This window comes from Choloepus didactylus, chromosome 4 (assembly GCF_015220235.1).
Source record: "Choloepus didactylus isolate mChoDid1 chromosome 4, mChoDid1.pri, whole genome shotgun sequence".
Classification (NCBI taxonomy): Eukaryota; Metazoa; Chordata; class Mammalia; order Pilosa; family Megalonychidae; genus Choloepus; species Choloepus didactylus.
In genome coordinates, this window is record NC_051310.1 from 131,677,341 (window position 1) to 131,699,651 (window position 22,311).

At 39.5% G+C, this 22,311-nt stretch overlaps 2 protein-coding genes across 6 annotated transcripts in view; one reads left to right on the plus strand and one right to left on the minus strand.

Moving 5' to 3' along the window:
• FAM227B (family with sequence similarity 227 member B) overlaps nt 1-14,353 on the plus strand; it is a 273,855-nt gene extending 259,502 nt beyond the window's left edge. The window contains exons 13-15 of the mRNA XM_037835095.1: nt 8,874-8,949; nt 12,938-13,007; nt 14,228-14,353. Of these exons, the coding sequence (XP_037691023.1) occupies nt 8,874-8,949; nt 12,938-13,007; nt 14,228-14,353 (272 nt within the window). The remainder of the gene's footprint in view (nt 1-8,873; nt 8,950-12,937; nt 13,008-14,227) is intronic.
• Nucleotides 13,294-22,311, minus strand: part of GALK2 (galactokinase 2) — a 174,491-nt gene continuing 165,473 nt past the window's right edge. For all 5 annotated transcript variants that reach the window (XM_037834024.1, XM_037834026.1, XM_037834022.1 and 2 more), the window contains one exon: nt 13,294-14,940. In XM_037834024.1, coding sequence (XP_037689952.1) covers nt 14,733-14,940 — 208 coding nt within the window. In that variant the 3' untranslated portion in view covers nt 13,294-14,732. The remainder of the gene's footprint in view (nt 14,941-22,311) is intronic.

Here is a 22,311-nt window from a genome sequence, read left to right on the forward strand (position 1 = left end):
GAGTAGAGAGGCTATCTGGAGGTTTCTCTTATGCAAGCTCCAGCTAAACATCCCAAATGGTCATAATATGCCATGCTCTTACCAAAAGTTGTCCCCCAATACTTAGGTCCCCAGCTGATAGTCTATAAAAGATTCACTCACTAAGTTTTCTCTCTCAGAAACTTAAATACACCAGAGTGTTTCTATGCCAGACAAGTCCTAAAATCCAGAGGCAACAGCCTCTTTAAGAATGACAATCAGATGTAGCCCCCTTCCCCATACTGTTGACCCCCCCACTTTCGATATAAACAAGTTAATGTGGTCACTGCCTAGACACCCCTGAAGATGGAGAAAGAGATTAAGTGAGAGGAAGGGGTAGCAACAAACAAGATAAGATTTAACAAAGGTCTATGAATACTGAAACTTTATATAAATATATATTGTTTTAGATGCTGGGGTGTTGAAATAGCTGGAAGGAGGTAAATGACATGGTGGAACTATAACCTATAACATTCTTTGAAATTTGCTCTATAGCAACTCCTTGTTTGTGTATATACCCTATATTTCACAATAAGGAAAGAACTGAAATTGTGGAACTGTAACCCATAACAATTTTTAAAATTACCTATATAACTGTTTGTCAAGCTATACATCAAAAGTTAACACCTTTCTGTATGTATGCTATATTTTACAATAATGGAAATAGCTGAAATTGTGGAACTCTGACCCATGACATTCTTTGAGATTTGCTAACTACTTGTTAAATCGTACTTTGAAAGTTATCACTTATGTATATACGTTGAAGTTCACAATAAAAAATGCATTAAAAAATAATCTACCTACATACTCTTGGGCTGTGGGCAATAGTTTAAAAAAAAAGAAAGAAGGGTAAATATTAAACGATAATTTTTCTAAGGTTAGTGTGGGCCACATGCCAATAAGTTATTTCTAGAATTTAAATTTTAAGATTAGGAATTAACTAATTTTTTGGTGTATAAAGGGGGAGATCTGGCCACCACTTCCTCTTAGGTCCCATTTACTTGTTATACAACAGCCTTATGGTTATAATGGGCACTTTGGCCTTAAACCTGGGAAATTTAGAAACAACTTGGGGGATACTCCAAGGAATTTCTCTAAGGAATATAAGGTAATAACAAAGCCCCCTGAAGAGTCTCATTCTAGGACAACACTTTTAGCAGATAAAGCAAAAGTTGCCCCTTGGCTGCTCTATTCCTGAGTTTCACACATGCCCCCACTCTCAAAGCCAAGGTAATTCCCTTCTAGCTGCCTCAGTTTCTTCATCTATAATATAATAGAATTTCTAAGGTCTCTTATTCTCCAATATCTCACAATTCTAAGGGAGGTCCAAGACCCCAGGTTCTGAGACAAGGTCTCTAGGATGCCTCCAGGTCTTGTTTGTTACATCCCAAGCACAGTTCTTATGAAGTGCTAGAATAGGACCATTTCATTTTTCCTAAAATGGCTCCTTCTCCGTTGAGTTGCCATATAGCCTCCATGTATCACATGGGAAAATGAGGTTGAAGTCCAATTCAGACAGAGGCATTGAAAACATGTTGCCACAGATATCCCCAAAGAATAAATTATGACAATTCTTGATCATGTATAAGTTATAAGTACAGTATTTTTACACAGTTGAGAACACGGATGCCTTTAAGTATCTGAAGAGAATAAAAATTAGAATATTCATTAATAAACATTAACAGAAGTCTGCTGAAGAACATCACCCTTGAGTAGTGTAAGTAGCATTGATTAATGCTTTATTAATTAACAGCAACATCATACAGCCACGAACCATATTACACAACACAAATCTAAAACTGTGACCAAAATTTGTGGGCAGTTAGAATGACTTTATTAGAGAATACATACCCAGGTCATTTCAGTAATGCCATGTGTTCAAAATTTATAATTTTTAAGAAATAAAATGTAGTTTTTTGTTTCAATACCAACAGTATACAATGAATGTGCCAGGCAAAGAAAATCCAGTTAGTTCAGAGTGACAAACATATTCTCTCTCTCACAAATATTTCATCATGGAAACCATACTCAAGAGCACAATATAACTTTGTAGAAGAACAAAGTCTTTGAAAATCTAACACTCTGAGGGAACAATTAAATAAGCAGGAAAAGAGGAGTAATTGGTGAATTAAATTTAAGCTGCTCAAGACCATCTAAGCTTTAGGAAATGTGTATCATTAGTTGTACTTATCAGAGAAGGTCTTAGACTTTCTGTCACTTGATGTGAGTGTGGGAGTAAGACTGGCATTAAAAGTAACCTGATATCTTCAGGTATCATTTGTTTTGAGGAGATTGTTGAGGTTTCTCTTCTAATGTGACCAGTTCCTTCCCACTGTCTGTGACAGGCAAAGGTGGGGGAGGAGAGGACTTAAGGTGGAAATCTGGCATAATTTGGATTGCGGGCTTCTTGCTTATGCAAGACCAGGACAATTGTTTCTTTTTTCAATTGTGTTCATCGCTCCAGCCCAAAGCTGAGCAAAGCCAGGACTGTCTTCTCCCAGAATTCAGAAAGACCTGATATAGGAGAGACACAGCTCTTCCTTGCTAGGTTCTTGGGGAAGTGGGGGTGGGGCTAATGTTATATTGGAACCTACAATTGGGGAAAAGAGGAGAAATTGGTAAATTCACATTACTAAACCCTGCGGTGTTTGCACAATAGAGCCTCTCTGGTATATCCACTCAGTGAAATCTTTTGTAAACATTAAAATAATTATTATAAAACCTGGATGCATGGGGAAATTATGATATTATGTTGGGTAAAGGAAACAATCATGCCATATTAACAATAGTGTAAAATATATATTTGTATATGGCATAGAAAGAATGACACAGAAAATGAAAATAGTTTTTTTTTTTTTGGTTAGTGGAGTTTTGGGAATTTTTTATTTTCTTTTAATTACACTAAGCTGCTATTATATTCTTTGTACAATAATATTTTTTAAATCTTGCTGAAACATTGGTCGAAATGAGTAGCTTTTGTAAGTTTCATTTTTATCTGCTTTAATTATTTCGAGTGAGGCTTCCTCTACTTCCCTTTTAGATTTAAGGACAACTAATGTGTCCTTAATGTCGTCACTTATTCATTGCATAATAAAATATATTACTATATTACTTGTGAAGAATGAAATCTCCAAGTGAATTTTGGAAGTAATCTGGATCCAATGTAATGAGATTTTATTTTGAAATTAAACCATTCAGAATTGATTCATGTCAAGTGAAAAGTACAGTTTATATGGACATTTATTCCACTAACATCATTTAGAAGATCCTTGAATACAAGGTAATTTGTACAGTGTGATCGGATCTCATGAGCTTCATGTCACTTACTGAAGACAATGTTATATTTCTGACCATAGGTTGCCAGCAGAATCTATTGAAAACAGGAAATTCCAGTTGATAAACTGGCCATTCAATAACAGTGACTGTTTGAATATAACGTACATCACTATGGATTTTTTTCTCCCAGAGTACAATGAGCTGCCCTCAGGGCACACTGAAAACAGGGATCAAGTCCAAAAATGAGGCCTTCCCCAGAAGGAGACTTTCTGAGATGGAATTCTGCCAGGCAACAAATAGGACTGTATCCAGTAGAGCTATTTCCATAAGTGAAGACATGTCACCATCTTATATTGCTCAGCAGCCTCAAACTGAATTCTAGAGATGCTGTCACAGTGCCTGGCATGTTAGCTATCCAACAAATGTTACATTTCCTTCATCTTCATTCCCCACCGTCTCACTACCACTTTAAATGCAGTATCTTCAAGGTTTCTTAGACAACTTTAGCCCGCTTCAGTGTTTGAAATAAGCAGCAGGGTAGGCAGTGCCTACGTGTGGTGGGGCCCTAAGCTGCCCGTCCCTTCCTCCTGTGATGCTCAGTTCCAGGCCGCAGGCGTTGGCGGTTGGAGCCTGGCGGGCGTTGCAGCCAGGACTTTGGTGATGGCTGCGGCTCCTCAGACACTAGGTCACGGTGAGCTCTGCACACCCTGGGGATGTTTGGTTTTTTTGGTTTCCTATGATATGACTGCTGTGAACATCGCAAGACAACTCATTGTGTGGCCATATAGTTTCATATCTCTTGGATAAAGTAGAGTCAGCAGGGAGTAAGAGGACATCTAAACAAGATACGCCCCTCTGTGACATCTGTTTGGGGCGGCCTGACCTGGATGGTTGCTGCCGGTGGCATCCTGAGTGCCAGAACTTCCTTGTGTATTGAAAGACCTACTGCTCCTGGTTTAACTGCGTGCTGACACATGGGATAGCTGTCCACACTGGAATGTGGTCAAAATATCATTGTATGGCAGAATGAGTGGACAGGAAAACAAAGCAGCTCTAAACATGCCAGAGCATATGTGCCTCCTCTGGGTGCTGGTTGGTTACGTGGGACACACTTTTGGCCATATATCCCTTACAGTCAGATGGGTAGATGTACTCCCTTCCTGCCAGGGAGCGTTCATAAAGTTTTACCTAGCACACCACAGAATTTCCCAGGTTTACAAGATTGCTTTGGTCTAAGAGTAAAACGCTCCTTAGCCTGATAGGAATGACCACTTAGTATTTTCCTTCCTAGTGCAGGAGCATTAGATGGATTAACACAAGTTATAGCATTAGCAAACTTTACTGCACATGCCCTTAATGATACTAAATGTGGTATGAGCCTTTTAAACGAAGAAACCACCCAGATGAGAAAAGTAGTGTTGCAAAACCATATGGCCTTAGCTATGCTTACTGCCACTCAAGGTGGTACTTGTGTCTTGATTGGTGATTGGTGCCACTTGCTGCTTATATATACCTGATGAACACATGTATGTCACCATTGCTTTAGCATGTACACAAAATCTATAAGCTATATCCAAAAGTTAGGGTTTATAGACTCCTTTTCCTCTTGGCTCCCTCACCTACCCTTGCAGTGGAGTTATACTCATACTGGCACACTGATTGTATTGATTATTTGTCTATCTTATTGCTGCTTGTATTATAATTGTGGCCTTATTTCTCAATTTCATAGACTGTAAACCTGTACCTTCCTGTTCCCACACTCAGGGACTTCTGCAGAAGGGGTGATGGAAAGATTGTTAGAGTTGTGGGATGGGGTAGATTGTAATGTGCTGTCACACTTTCCAATATCCTTCAACTCTTCCAACCTTATCAGCAATTATGCACATTGCTCCATGTACTGTCTCAGCTCTGTGACTTCATTACCATTCCCCAAGGTTAAGTTCATGGGAAGTTCTGCCCAGAGGGACAAACATGAAGAAACAGTCAACTTTGTCCACAAATACGTGCATGTGCTTTCTTGGCTCCATGCCTTCTGTGTCCATCCCTACTATAAAATCCTGCCTTCCCCTCTGGTCAGTGCAAACCATCATAGCAAGGAATTGCTGTCTCTCCTCCTGCCACTGAGGATGAAGACCCCAGGTTGGCCCCCCCAATAAATGCTTGATCTTACTTGCCAAAGGAAACCAAGCAAGCAGGCTAACTTGATAAACTGGTACAAGGCTTTCCTGGGCCCAAGCTTTTAATGGTGGGGAGGAGATACGCACTGTCAGTCTTATGAGTGGACATTGATTTAACAGCTGGCTATCAGGCAGGCCTCTCCACCCAAAAATGTCACCTCCACTGCCAGGCTTGGAATTGTTCTCTTAGAAATGCCTTAGGGTGTATAATATTATTCCAATCTTCTCAGGATACCCATTTAAAAATACCCCTGATTCATCAACTCTACCTTTAAAATATAACTTGAACTGTTAACTTCTCTCCATCCACTGTTACCACCCTAGTCCAAGCACCACCACCACCTCTTATTGCAACTACGGAAATAGCCTCCCGTGATGTCTTGAATCTGTATGTACCCCAGAAAAGATCATGTTCCTGTGTGTAGACTTTTGTTGGTGGGAACTTTGATTAGGTTATTTCAGTTGAGGTATGTCCCAGCTGTGTCCTAAGCCTCTTACTGGAGCCCTTCATAAGAGAAGCTGAAAGAGAAGCAAACAAGCTTAGAGACAGAAGACAGAGAAAGGACAGAGAGAAGCTGACAGAGTAAAGTCAGAGAAGCTGAGAGAGAAGGACACACAGAAGCAGAGAGAAACCACAGAAACAGAGAAGAAGCCACTGAAGCCAGAAGCTGGAAGCAATGAAACAGGAGAGAAGGGAGAGCCCAGCAGATGTTGCCATGGGCCTTGGCCATGTGACAGAGGAGCTGAGGATCGCTGGTAGCCAGTCTTCGAGGAGACTTGATTTGGACATTTTCATGCCTAAGAACTGAAGCTTGTAAGGTAATAAATCCCCATTGTAAAAGCCAACCCATTTCTGGTATATTCCATTTCAGCAGCTTTAGCAAACTAAAAACCTTCTAACTAGTTGCATTTATTTTTCTGCTCTTTCCACAAGCCATTCACCACATAGGAGTCATGGCATAAATCAAATAGATCCGCCTCTTAAAGGCTTTCAGTATCTTCCTATTGCACTTTGCCATGGGCTACAAAGCCTTTTGGAAGAACCAGCCCCACCCACCTCTCCAATTTCATCTCCTATCACTCTGCTCCGGCTATATTGCCCTGTCTCCTACTCAAATATGACAAGCAAGCTCTTCTTTCTTCCTGATATTTGCTTCTCATTCAAGCTTTATTTAATGTTGTGCCCAAACACACACATCCTACAAAGTAAATCAGTCGCTTTATTAAAACATTATCCTATTTTATATCCTCATGATAATTTGTTTTAAATTATCTTGTTTGCTTATCTTCCTCCCCAACACACATGCACACTTACGTGCACACTTTCTAAAACATGAGCCATATGAGAGTAGAAACCTTGTATATCTTGTTCATTACTAAATCTCCAGTGTCCAGGTGCTCAGTAAGTATTTGTAGAATAAGTGGCCCTTTCTTGGTCTTTGAATTGACCTTTATGTCTCATTTGACACACAGGAAATTTTGATCCTGTTCAGGATAACACAGTCATCCAGACCCTCTCAAACTATGTGCTTGGTAGCATATAGTAGTAGACTATCAATACTGCTTCCTGCTAGTTAGTGATGCTGTAAGGAGCCTACTTTAAACAGGTTTTGTGGCAGGGCGTGGGAATTGTTAACTTCTGGCATCACTGAGAAAGTAATCCTGAATGTACAGAAAACCAATTCTTTTCCTTGATTCTAAGACCTTGATATTAAAATTATAAATGATTGAAGATACTTCCTGAATAGTTTAGAGCATAACATGAAACACATACATTCGATTCCAGTTTATTTTGAGAATCTTTGTGGAGCCTGTGGTGGTTTAAAGCTGTATGTACCCCAGAAAAACATGTTCTTAAACCTAATCCATTCCTGTGGGTGTGAACCCATTGTAAGTAAAACCTTTTGACAAGGTTACTCCTGTTAGGGTGTGGCCCACCTCAATCAGGATGGGTCTGACTCCTATTACTGGAGTCCTTTATAAGAGAATGAAATTCAGACATTGAGAGAGAAAAGACACAGGAAGCAAGAAACTGAATATCAGTGGAACCTGGAAGAGAAGGGCGAGACCAGGAGACACCTCCAGGTGCCTTGTCCTGTGACAAACTAAAGGCCAAGGATCGCCAACAGCCAGCCCCAGAGTGCCCTATCAAAGCATTGCCTTGATGAAGCCTTGATTTGGAATTTTTCCCCAGCCTCAAACTGTGAGCAAATAAATTCCCATTGTTTAAACCAACCCATTTTGTGGTATTTGCTTGAGCGGCCTAGGAAAATAAAACAGGACCATTCACACTTTCCCTTCTGGTTATCTCAACTGAGATAAGGTACTCAGAAAATGAAGGTCATAAGGTTAATTGGCTATGTGATCTTGTCCCCAGGGACCAAATCCACTGGGCTTCTCCTAATATTCTTACCCAAGATTAAAAAAAAAAAAAAAAGATTAAAATAAGCATCAAGAACAGCCTTGAAACAGAAAATAGATTTTAAAATGGGAAAACTGTGTTCAGAGAAAGACAGGGGTAATGTTGAAGAGTGGTTCCAGGTGGGGAGTGAGGCATCGGTGGACAGTCCATCCCCTGTATCTTGGGGATGGCAGAGGTTTAAGCGTTCTTAGTATATCAATGAGGCTAAGGTACTCTTTTAACACAAGCTGATGGGGCTTCCTCCTTTAGTCACTTGGCTATTTGCCAATTGCTGCTCCAAAAGGGAAGTGTCTGCTCTGCCAGATGTAGGTATGGATTAGGCTCAGGGATAGGGACACGATCAGAGGCTCTACCTATGGACAAGAGCCCGGCCTCATCAACAGCACATTTGCACCTTCTGCTTACCATGTTTCTTCTGTGCAATGAGCAGAAGCCAGGCTAACCGAGGCAGCCAACACCAATTACCTCTAGAGCCTCTCAAAAGTCGAGATATATGGGCCTCGTTTTTTTTAAGTTTCTCAGTATAAGTAAAAATGAAGAAATGCCCAAACAGGATTACAAAAATTTAGGTACATGTTTATCATTGACATTTAACAATATTTGCTTCTCATTCAAGCTTTATCTAATGTTGTGCCCAAACACACACATCCTACAAAGTAACTCATTTGCTCTGATATTAACCAGGAAAAAAAAAAAAAAAAAAAAAAAACACAGAAAAAAGAAGACTTATGAAACTATTAAATCATAGCGCACTATGACTGGTGTGGTCCAGATAATAGGACACAAGTTTGAAGTTGTCTTCTTTCAATTCTCTCGGTTTAACACTGGACTTAGTACTCATGTTTAAGCTTGAGACCCTTCATGACTGGCAAGTCCAGGCCTAAAGGCCCTCTTGGTCCACCTGTGAAGTCTGAGGTACTGTTTATCTCTCTCAAATGTTCCTAATTGGAAATCTTTCCTTAACCATAAGCCAAGCACACCACCTGCTCCAACTTACCGTGATATTACAAAGGAGGCAAAAAGACGATTTGCAAAGAACCAAAAGGATTTTAAGATGTAAGTTGACGCTATATTATTGCTAAATATAGAAACATAAACTTTTTTAGATCTGGCAGCGATTGCAGAAATAATCTAAACTAAGCTCCCTATTTTACTGATGAAGAGTTGTTTCTGAGCATCTTAAAGACTCGAAGATCCCTTTTGAGTAAGTATCAAGGGCGTATTTGTACCCACAGAGCCATGGCAAGTGCCAGGGATTGAAGGATAGAAGGAAACTTTGCTGTAGTATGGTTGGGGAGACACACCCCAACATGGATAGGCCAAGAGAAGCTCCAGAAAAGAGAGATTAGAATATCATCCATTTACAAAGATCAGCCCTGGAAGAAGGGCAGAAAGGCTGCCTGCAATAGAAGTTCCGTGGAGCTGGGGTGGCTGCTGAGGTGGTGTTGAGGAAAGCAAGACAGGAAGTCTTTTCTGAAATGTCTTCTTGGGGAAAAAATTTTAATTTTTTGTGCTTAATTTAAATGATTGATCATGGCCAGCTGTGGTAATCCTATGGGCTAGGAAGCCAGGAATCACCTAATAAGAGGATGTCCATCAATTTCATAAGAACAGATTAGGAGGGTCCAATTTTTCTATCCATGATATCAAGGTAACTGCCTAGAGACTTTATTGTCTTGAAGAGGAGAAAGGGTGGGCATCCTCTCCTTTGGGTACCTGTTGCTGCTCAGGAAACAAATCAAAGAAAAGTAGATGGAAGAGCTGCCAGCTAGGTCTTGTCCAGCTCGCAGAACAGGAGTCTGAGCCCAATGCCCTTTCCCTCCTGCCCTCCAACCCCAGCACACTCTCTCTCCCACTCACACACACACACAGCCTTCCGATCTCCTGTGCTTGGTGGGAAGAACAGGGCTGGATGCCCCTGCTGGAGGGCCCCTTGTGGAAACAGCGAAGGATGTCTAGGCCATACCCAGCTGTTGTGGGCGACAGGTTTGGCGCATGTTTGTAAGAGGGGATGTGCTGGGGGATTCCTCCCACCAAGTCGTACAGAGGGAGGGAACGCTGAAGAAGTGGTTCATAAAGGACTTTTACTGATAAATGTAGAAATTGTTGATTTATTCATTCCCGATTATGAGAGACTATTTTATTTTAAAATTTAACTCTAAATTTTGATTTTATAGAGAAAAGCACAGAATTAATGAAGAAATAAAAGCCCTAAGACGGCGGCAGGAAAAAATTGACAGGGAGCTTGATAGGTTTGTTTCTTATTCAACTTTGTAAAGGTTAAAAACACTTTAATCAGACAAATTTGTTATATAAAATCACAATTGGTTTATTATGTAAAAAGATATCGATTAATAATGCTAAACATCATTATCATCATTTCCTCTTACTCCTCTGGTCATAGGTCTTAGCTCGAGGTCTTTTAAAAATAAAATTATAACCATGACCTGTCCTAGGGAACATATAAACTAAAAAAGACAACCCATTTAGCTCAGACTGGGTCTTTGTTCCCCTTCAGCCACTGCTGTTTCCCCTACACACACAAACATCTTTCCCCAATGAAGTAAGGAAACTTGGGCTCATTTAATTTATTTTATAAATTAGACTAAGAAAAGGGAAAACTATAAAGTAATGAGACCAACCCACTTCTTCAAATACACCCACACATGCAAGAATGAGTGTCAGATGAGTGCGGCCCTTCAAACAAGCCCCCTCGGGAGAATACTACTTCGTGCCAGACACGTTGCATACTTCTAATTACTATTTTGGAATTTACAAAGCTAGTTTTCCAGTCACATTAGAAAATCCAGCCCATTACTTACAATCTTATTTCACTTTTCACTAAAAGTCTTATCACCCAGCTTTCCCCTTTGCAACACCTAAGTCATAAGATTTGATTCCAAGTGACTTTCACAAGCTTCCAATAATCAAAGCCACAGTGGACAAAATTTCTCACCACTGAATATGTGCAAAAGAATGTAGGATGGTTCTCATAGCAACTCTTAAGAAGTCCCTAAATATGCTTCATGCAATGGCACATTTTTGGAGAAAGTGAAGGGAAAAACACTTATTTGGATATATAAGTGTCTATCTGTAATCTTCAAAAAAGAGATACCCATCAAGAGGAAAGACAATAAGAAAGAGGGGAAATTAGATAGTGGTGATGGTTGCACAACTATGTGAATATAGTAAAAACCACTGAATTTTACACTTTTATGATATGTTTAAATGTATCAATGAAGCGTATTAATTTTTTTTTAAAAGGGTGCTTTAATTTAAAAGAGGGAGTTGGAAGATAAGGTTTATTTTAAGAAATAACATAATGAAGCAGTCTAAGGATGACTTGTAACTCAAGGAGTTTCTAAGAGGGTGTTACTGAGAACAGAGATATTTTGAAGTATGTTTAAATAGAACTAAGAGGAAGAGATGCAAACTGTAAGAGCCAGATTTGAGACAAACAGGACGGGACAGATGTGACACCTAGAGGGTAATAAGAACTGAGGGGAAAACCCAGGTTGAAGAGACAAAATCTGAGGAGCTAAAGCAGGGAATGGGTGAGGGGCCATCTGTGAGTCACTGAGAACGAGAGGCCCCTACTGTGTAGCTCTACTGTGCCTTCAGGTGTACTGTCCTAGTTTGCTAATGCTGCAGAATGCAAAACACCAGAGATGGACAGGCTTTTATAAAACGGGGGTTTATTTCACTACACAGTTACAGTCTTAAGGCCACAAAGCATCCAAGGTAACACCTCAGCAATCGGGTACCTTCACCGGAGGACGGCCAGTGGTGTCTGGAAAACCTCTGTTAGCTAGGAAGGCAGCCGGCGTCTGCTCCAAAGCGCCGGCCTCAAAACGGCTTTCTCCCAGGACGTTCCTTTCTAGCAAGCTTGCTTCTCTTCAAAACATCACTCCCAGCTGCACTCTCTTTCCTCTTTGAGTCAGCTCATTTATATAGCTCCACCAATCAAGGCCCACCCCGAATGGGTGTGGCCAGGCCTCCATGGGAACATCTCATCAAAATTATCACCGACAGCTGGGTGGGGCACACTCCAAGCAAATCCAACCAGCACCCAAGGGTCTGCCCCACACAAGACCACAAAGATAATGGCATTTGGGGGACACAATACATTCAAACTGGCACATGTACCTAGACAATAGGTTAAGGAAATCTACAGTAGACTTTGCCAGGAGGTTGGCTAATCTAAATTTTTAGATGGCCTTTGGGATTTTTAGAAATGTTTCTTCATACAATATCATGGAAGAAAAATAATTTTTCAATGTTTCACTTGAAAATTTCGAGTTTAAAAAATTAGTCAATTATAGACTTACCCTTTTTTATTTTTATTTTTCTCTCTCATCTGTCATTCCCCTGTCTAATGTTTCTCCTTTTTCCTCCAAGTTTCTCCCCTTCTTTCCCTAGCTTACCTCTACCCCCATCCTTGGATCTGGGGAAAGATTCCCAAGGTTTCCTGAATTCAACAAATCAAATCATTCATAAATATTTCATGAATGAATACTTGGTGTCAGAAACCATGCTGGATTCTTAGAAAATATTAAGATGAATGAGACATGATCCCTGACTTCAAAGAGCTTACAGTCTAGTAAGCGCCCTCCCCCTTCAGCCCTTTCAATCTACTCTTTTTTCTCCAGATCTTTCCTTTGTCAGTCTCTTTTACTCTTCCCTCCCCTCACATTAAAGTCCCCGCTGGAGCCTACTTAAGGTTATGCTGTGTGAACCATCCAACTGAAAAGAAAACTTCACTGCTGGAATGCAGCATAACATAATTAGACTGCTTTTGGTTCATATCCTCTGTTCCTTACTAGTGATATGACTGTGGGTGCGTTACTTAACCCATCTGAGCCTGTTTCCTCATTTATAAAAAAGGACAATAATAGTACCTATTGTTCTAAGGGTAATTGAATTAATACATGTAAAGTACTTGGCAAATGCCCAGCATATTAAACACCTTGTAAGTATTGGTTATTAGTTGGTGTTAGTATCAAGATAGTGGTTTGGTTACCAATTTTCTTTATTCCTTGATTAGACTTCAAGCAAAGGCTTCCAAGAAACCTTATGATGTCATGCATGACTTTGAGAAGTTCCTACACAGACTGGTATGTTTCCCTTTTGAATATAATTGGGAATTTTCTTGCTAACTTTTCTTACATAGACTGTACAATATTTAATAAGTGACATATGGTTTCATACTCAAGTTACAGTGACAGGCAGAATACATTCTTGTTATTTAATTATCCACATGCACCTTTAAGACAATCTCTGTTTTATATATGAATGACAACCTTGCACCCACTTATTCCCATCTTCCTGTTCTGGACAAGGATAGTTTATGCAAATGAAAACCTCCAAATGTAGTCAAAATTACAAACTAATAGAAAACTATTAGTGTTCTGAAGTCATCTTTCATTTTCTGTTAATAGTTCAACAAAAATATATTGGACACCAAAGACTGCATTAGATGAATGGCCCTTGCCCTTGATTAACAAAAACACAAGACAGTGGGAAAAGGTACTAAAATGGGACTCAAGTGTGAAAAAGAAGGAAAAGAAAGAAGACTGCTCCACCTTTTGCACCCCAGTTTTCCCTGTCCCCTCTGCTTTGGCCCCTCCTTATGTTATGGGCAGTCCTGTTATGTCTGAGGGGCCATTTCCTTCTGATAGAAAATAACATGTAGAGAACAGGATACAGTACATCTGTAGGCTGGACAATCTGAGGTCAGGAACAGGCGAGACCCTTACTTTCAGCATGTTAGGCTTTCACTCAGGGCAATCCCCATTGGCTACTGTGTAAGATTAAAAAACAGGAGTAACATAATCAAATTCCTACCTGGGCCAGAAAGGTGATAGAAAAGAGTAAAGCAAGCACTGGTTGTTTAATATGCAATAGGACTCTTCTTTACTTCCACACACAAAAAACAGAACAGTAGACGCGTGCTTTAGATTTGAGAGGCATTTGAGAAAAGGCAGGGCAGAGTGGGAAGTAAAACCTACGATCAAATAAAATTATCTGAATTACCATCCAGATAATTCTCTATTCCAATGTGAATAGACAGAGATTTAAAGTATCTTTACTCTAAAGTGCTCTATTAAGTGATGGAAAGCACAGGGCCAAAAGAATTGAAAGTGATTTAAATATCACATGTTAAAAAAATAAAGTAAAAGCAATATTAATTGAGCCTATGATTTTGTTTCTAAATCCGTCTTTTGAAAAAATAATTAAGTGTTCTTTCATATCTTAACAACTGGGGGAGTCTCAGATTCAAGTATACAATGTCCAAGAAAATATGTAAATCTTTACTCATGTATTATTTTAATAGCGTATTGAAGCTGAGGTTGGGAGAGAGTTTACTTCACTATCATCATCATCAACAGCAACAGAAGACTACACCTTTGAAGAAGAAGAACATCAAGAGAAACAAGAACTAAACTCTATTCAAGAATAATGCATACGATTCAATTATTTTACAGCCTTGTACAATTTAATTGTAGCACTATATTCAAGTACAGTTCATGAGAAGTAGACTGTGGTGAGTGTATATTTTACACTTTAAAATTTTCAAATCAATAAATCTCAGTAAATATCCTTAAAAGACTTGTCCAAGCCTAATCTTGGTTCTTATTGGTAGAAAACATATTTTAAGATGGAAAAATAATCATTATAAAGCACAGAGCACTTTCAACCATTTCTTTAGAAATAAATCTTGATAATAGCAACTGTTCTTCATAATACAAAACAGAAAGAGGATTAATTTGCTGTGGCATAGGAAGTCCTGCCAGCTCCTAAATGCCCTAAATAGTTTCTCTGAGATTTTTTTGCATTGTTTAGGCCTCAAGGAAAACCAAGGCCCCACCTCCAGGCTTGGTGGCAAACAAACTCTGCTTCTCTGGTGGTAAGCTTCTAGCGTTCCTCTGGTAATAAGCTTCGTGCACATTTGCTAGGAAGCTGGGCAGCTTGTCAGCAGGTACTATTGACACTGTGCAGCCTCCCCATCCTGCTCCAGTAAGTCGTGACCCTTGAGCACCAAATTTCCTAAAAAAAAGAAAAAGAAAAAAGAATCAGAACCTGTAAATGAAAATGAGAGGGATTTGCCTTGTGCTTACTGAACATGTAGCCAACCCAAGTTGTGAGAAGAGAATCTGTGTTTTGGTTTTGTCAAACTATTTGGGACATTAAGAAACTTAAGCTGTTACAGAAAGCTAGTCTCTGATTTTGTCTGTAAGTAGTAAAAGTCAGCAGAACCCCCATTTCATGAGGGCTGCAATTACCCCCATGTAGTACTGATTCCATGAAGGAGCCACTTGAAGAGCTGTATAGCAAGCCTACAGATGAAACAGGAAGAGGGAGTTAAAAGAAAACAGGGAATGGACTTGATCAACATTATGAATCAAAAAGTCACTCCAAATGAGGGCAAATCAGAATTTAAAATGCAGTCTTACATAAACGAAGGCTTCTGCTCGGCTGTGTTCTTAAGTCTTGGCTTTTTCATATAAAAGAATCAGTGCCCTAGAACAGATAACCTAAATTTGTGCTGAATAAATTTATCAATGAATAGCATGTTATTAAATTCTAGGTCAGTTTTTTAAATCCCTAATGGAAAATTCTGAAAACTTTTCCACAAAGAGGATGGTTGCTACCACAGGTCCACCCATATTCCCTAAGTGTCCTGGAGCTGGTCTGACAACTGGACTCAGAATTTACCATCACATAAGATCTGTCTGATTGGGATGGAAACTATTATATAAACTACCATACAGCAAGAGGTAATTTAGTCACCATCAACTAGGTACGGTTTCAAACTTAAGATCTGAACCAAAGTGAAAGGCCCTACACAAAGTACAAGGATCACTCATTCCTGGATGATGCAATTTATCCTCACAATGAAATTTAAACAAGCACTTTCAATTCCTACTAATAAAATTTACGTTAAATTAGTAGCAGATTAAAAATTCCATAAATAATTTAGCACAGTCTTGGACCCTTTTTTCCATCCTAAATGAACTACTTTACTTCCTGGAAAACATCAGTAGAATATTACCCCTACCCTAGGACAAAGATTATTGCATACCAGTAAGTAATTTTTCCCCTCAATGATTTTCTCCACTGATTTTTTCCCTCATCTGTTTTATTCATTAAAATATGCTTTTCAAATGAAAATAGATGTTTAAGGAAGAAAACAAAAATGCTTACAAACAAATAAAGGTTACTCATCTCCTCCTGCCCTTCAGGCATTCAACTTATGGCCCAGTTGTTAAACTGAACCCAAACTCCTACAGTCTAGGCTGAGAAGTCTTCCTGACCATGGAATGCTAGGATTATTCTCAGTTCCTAGGCTGACAAAGGACCCGTTTGCAGTTTAGCGATTAAAAAAAAAAAAAAAAAAAAAAAAAGTGGTTATATGTATTTGCATCAAACTCTCTCTCACTATGGAAGATGCTGAGAAAAGTAAGGGGTCATTGAAGCGTCTCTGGAAGACTTTAAAACCTAGACTTCAAAGTCAACTGTGGCATGGTCTAGTGATGAATTGTGTGTCTTCCTACTTGATTTCCTAAAACCCAAAACCATTTTGCTGCACTCCAGTCAACTGGGTCTTTAATGGTCTTCAGTAGACCTCCAGGAATATTTTCTTACACTCTCTCATTTGAACAGTTTTTGAAAACTACAATTTCAAACTTGAACCTAGAGCAAACTGATAATGTTCTTTCTACACTGGCTGCAAAAACCCTAGGAACTGCACCAGGAAGCCTATTTTCCTGAGATTCCTGCCAATTTCCCGAGAACAGAAGCTAGAAGCCTTTTATAGGTAAATGTATTCACTGCTGAGCTTCCAGAGCTGCTTGCTCTGATGCTACTCTGCCTGTTGTAGGTGAAAACGGGCTGGATCACCTCACCCACATGGTCTGAAATCATCAGCGCTCAAATTCCCTAGAGGGCGAGAAATGCTATTAAAAATAGCCCTCAACCCTGGTGTCAGTGGCACTTGTGATCACAAATCAGGAGACTGCCCCAGCACAGCTGGTCAGTAGCTTGTCCAACCACACACACACACACACACACCCACACACACACACACACACACGCAAAAAGATCCTGTCTGCAGTGGTCCTCACTGGTGCTTAATATGTCCCGCGGCAGGAGCCACAGAAATGCTGAGAAGATGGGTATAAACTTCAAATTAAGGAAGAGAAGTAGGTGGGCAAAAGATGTTCAGTGAATTTTTCCAGTTTGCATTTTTTCTGGGAGAAAAATAAAACATTAAAAAGCGTATCTCCTGAGCTACTGGGCACCAGAGAGGCAATACAAGAGTAATAAAAACCAAAACCATAAAATCCCCCAAATAACACTTAGGTGATTTTGGCGACTGGATTGGGAATAATGTGGAAGGGTTGGTTAAAGCACTAAAAGCAGCCTCTGTCTTATAAAGCCTGATATACAAAACAAAGGCTAGGGCAGATGAGTGGTGAAGATTATAAGGAATGTTCCCTTTGATCCTTTTATCACTGAAAATGTATTCACATAATGAACTTTCCAGGAACCCAATACAACCTGGACTGAATTTTCCTACTTTTAAATGAAATGATTTGACTACAAAGCACCTACCAAGGTACAAGGCACAGGGCTCTGAAGAGGGTGAAGAGAGGCTCCAATAAGACCCAGCTTTGCTACAAACTAAAAAAGGTGAGACTAGGAAATGTGCCTTATATTTCAGTTCAATTTCATTTCTTTCAAAATAAGTAAATATTTATATAGTGTTCAAATGGATATCAAATTAATCATTTCAGAAAATCCTGACTCTAGGGACAGGCCATATCTGTCTCTTTAACATCAGCCCAGCATAATTCCAGGCACTTAGTAGGATCCAATAAATGGCTGCTGAACTATTATTACATCTGTTTAAATTTATCAAAATATTTATTATGTATATAAACATAAACAGTCAGAAGTATATTCTTTACCTAGGACAGCTAGCTTCTGCTCTCTGGAAACTGGAAGGAACCTCGGGAAAATAGACCTTCCAGGACAATTTCCGTTTTTTCTTTTTTTTTTTTTTTTTACAGTAGGTTAGAAACAAGACTTTGAGATTGCTTTAGATTCAAGAAACCACACATCATCTTCTAATATAATTCAAATGAGAAAGTACAAGAAGATATGCCAAGAAGACTATTTAAGAAAGATAAGCCATTAGAACCCAGTGACTACCAGTTGGTTTGGTTGGCAAATGTCATTTTTTTTTTTCTTCATTCTATTCTTTGATAATGAGTGAAAGAGAGAGACCCAAAGAGAAGGGAGCCCCTAAGGCTAGATGATATGATTCTCATCCTTTTTTCCTGCCAGGGTGTACAGATTAGCACTTAAGGTCCTGAGGAAAAGAGCATACATGTATGGGTTTGCACTTTATTCTTCCCCATTCCGATCTAGTCAGGAGAATGGCTGTAAGAAGCTGAGCGGCACAGCCATAGAATAAAGTTGTGGAAACACTTCTGAGGAAAACAGCAAATCAATTTGTGTAAACTTTGTCAGTCCATTAAAATTTGTCATTCGTCTTCCTTAATAGCTTGGGCAATGATGTAGCAATGAATCCTCTCTAATTTCAACAAGTGTTAAAACGGAAATAAAAGGCATTAAATATTTTTTCTTAAGAAAAACCAGGGAACCAGTAAGGAATGAACTTTCTCACATATAATTGACTTGGTTTCAAATTTGTTTTGTGTTCCTTAGTAAATTCTACTTTAAAATTTAGCCATTTATTAAAATTTTACATTTTTGTTCATTTAAAAGAGATATTTTATAATTGGCCAAGCATCATCTTTTTCCTTCATTATATTTTGTCTCACATAATTGAAGTTTTCTAAATTAATTTAATAAAAATAAACAGCCTAACTGCATAAGTGCAGCTTCCTTCTTCCTCCCGGGTCCTTTCTTTAAGATTCTAAACTGATTTTCACTTGAAAAACAGTAAAAGGCTCAATGGAAAAAAATTACAAGTACTGGTGATCTCTACTATTCTTTTTTTCCCTTTCTCCTCTCCACTTGGCTCATAAAGTGGCTGCCTGTACTTCGTCCTAGGCCAAAATTATATGTAGGTCAGCTACTTAGAGAGGTCATTCTTCTATGGTTGAGTTCAGATCAAATTAAAATTGTAGCTTCTATGTAGTGCCCTGACCATTCGAGGCATCCGAGTCCCTCCTTTACTCAGTCAATTAGTTGTCTTTTCATCTAAATAGTTGCCAAGCAGGCCTTCAGAAAAACTAAAGGAATTTTAAAGTGCCACAGGTTGGCCAGGGAGGATAATCTAAAGACTGTCTTCAGAGGTGTTCCTCCCCAAACCTACATCAGCTTCCCTCTTCCCGCCTCTGGTCTCCTAAGGCAACTGACCTTTCCTGGCTGCACACCTTCCCCACTGGTGCTAACACTTTTAAAGGGAGCAGGGAGAGTGGAGGTGGTGGTGGTTCTTAAGGCAATACTCAACCAGAGGTTGAGTTTGTGGCAGCAGTGAACACTTTCTATGCCTTCCCAGTGAGATGGCCACAAGGCTTCAGAAGGAACCAGGCTTAAGCGTGTCTCCATTTTTCACTTGAAATTTTTCCCACATTTATCACCTGCTGCTCTTCTACTATATGTCTTTGCCTACTTTTTAACCATCCCTAATCTTATTACCAGTGCCCTTTGCATTGTTCTGCACTAACCCCTCTTATCATTTCTCATACATTTACATAAAAGAAAGTGCCACAGCTTTTGAAAGCGGAGGTTAGATTTCAATTTCACACGGGACAGAAATGCTCCATTGAAAAGTATTTGTTGTCTGAAGGAAGGGAATGACATAAATGACTGTATCTACTTAATTCTCCCTGGGCTATCCTCTTCTGAGGTTGCTCTGCCACAAGGCCTTTCATAGTAAATAACAACCATCTGGAATATTTAGCTGGAAAATTAAAGAATACTATCTGCTAGCCACAATGACAGCAAAGAAAAATTCATTCTATAAGAAGCTTAGAATAGACAACTAACTATTCTGGGCAATATTTTCAACATGCCAAAAGACAAACTTTCAATATGGGAGACTGTCCCTATATGGAATGAATAAAAAATTAATTTTGATACTTAGAATTGGCTTTCCAAACAAAAATAACAATGAAAAAAGGGATGCCGCTCCTTACAACTGAGTTTTTCTCAGAAAAGCAACACTGCAGATGAAAATAGGCTAGATAGGAACACTTTAGCTACCATTAATATAGGAGTTTTTCCCAAAAAAAAGAGAGAGAGAAAAAAAGATACTTTTTCAAACCCATTTAAAACACAGCCACTGAATCTTTCTCTAGAACAAATTTTGAAAACTATATAGATATATACACTGCTAGAACAGGAAAACACTGGAGGTGATACTGCAATGTAATTGCAAAGTCACAGAGCTTGGAATGAGAAGAGCCAGAGCTAGAACTCAACCTTCCTAACTTCCAGCCCAGGGATGACCCTACTCCACACTGCCTCCCTTGCTCCACATGGCCTTTACTTGATATTCAGACAGCACAGACCATGGCAAAGGCCTCCACCATTAAAGCTTTAAAGCTTTAGGAGAGGAAATAGGTCAAAAACACCCACATTTCAATGTAATCACATCTTAGTTATAACCAATGTGTAGAGAGAAGGGGTTCAAAAAGAACATTGGATTGGGAGCCAGATTTTCCCACTAAATCACTGTGGGAACGTGTTCAAATCAATAACTTCTTAGTGCCTTTTCTGATCTCTCAAGTCCCTTCCTGTTCTAATATCTTACGGTGCTAGAAGGTAATTCTGACCCAGAAGTATGAAGTCTGGCTTCCAAAAATGCAACTTTTAGAGAAACAAGAAAAGTTTCTCAGGCCAAAAACCCAAGTCATGTTGATTCCTCTTTCACCCATAAAGCAAATGTCTTGACTCTTTCTTCAAGGTATATCTGGCATCCAGTCACTTCTTTGCACTTCCACTGCCAACTTCCTCTCCTCAAAGCCAGAGTCCTTACAATGGCTTACAAGGCCCACGTAATATGGCCCCCTACTACCTCTCTAACTTCATCACCTTCTACTCTCTACTTCCTTCACTGCCCTCCAGCCACACTGTTCCTCACACATGGCAGCCATGTACCCACCTCACGGCTCATGTACTTGCTCCTTTCTCTGCATGTAATGTTCTTCCTCCAGATATCAGCATGGTTCATTTCTTCACTTCGTGTCTCTGCTCAAATATCATCTCCTCAGAGATCTCCTCTGGCCACCCCCTATAAAGGATTACCCTCCCAACTCTGGACTAGATCCCTTCTAACTTTCTTCACAGCACCATCACCATTCACATTATTTTTAATAGTCTTTTCCCTCTTCCCCTACTAGAATGTAGCTGCTATAAGAATAAGGGCTGGTTGACCATCCAAGGAAGGGAAAGTTCATTAGAAAATTCCAGGAAGCTGGCCGATGTCCTTTCACTGCTTTTATGCAGAGGAAGCTACTTCACTATCTTCCACGAAAAGATGCTGCTTCCTGATTTTCACACAAATCATTCCCACTTCTTCTTATTTCCAAAACTGAACAATATTTGTTCCTTCCATTTACTGGACCCTTGATATTTTCAGGCTAGAGGACTTATAATGAAACAAGCTCTGGAAGACTTTTTGGCAAATAATGAGCGAACAGTGATGTCAGCAGAGTGAGTCTCATCGATGCTATGGTCACATCTCTCAACAAATTGGGTTATGCATGCTACTTGGTTTAAACTTTTCAGGCTGGGAGTGTGGCAAGGATGAGGCAAGCCACAGGCACCAAGTGGTCAATTATAATTTCATTGCAGAACTGTACTATCTTCTTACAGTGGAAACAACACCTAGCCATTTGAGAGTTCTACCAATTTCCCTTTCAGTTCTCCCAAGGTCAATGAGATCCCTCCTGTGTAAACGAACCAATCTGACTCTATTATCCCTATTCTCTAGCAACTATAAGGAAGTTGTTCCCAGGCTATGTGAAAGAGCTTCCCCCTTTACATTTGTTTCATCTGACCATTTATAAATAGGACTTTCTTCAGTACTTATTTCCACAAATTGCCTAACCTAAACCCAGAGGACAGGAAATAATGCCTCCCTGAGTTATTACTTCAGCAACTTCTCTCTACACACTCCTATCAGACTTGAGGCCCTCTTTCAGTTTTCTTCCTTCTTATGAATATAATTACTAAACCTCTGTAGAACACTAGACAGGAGTTGTTGGCAGAGCAGCAATTTAGTGGGAACCATTAAATAAAATAGGTACAGTGACTCTGGTGACTCTCCCAATACCCCCACCACCACTTAGAAACAAAGAAAAATGGGAAGAATCTGTCAGAATCAACTTTCCCATACATCTGGAAAATGATGGAAGCTAGATAACAACACAAGGAACA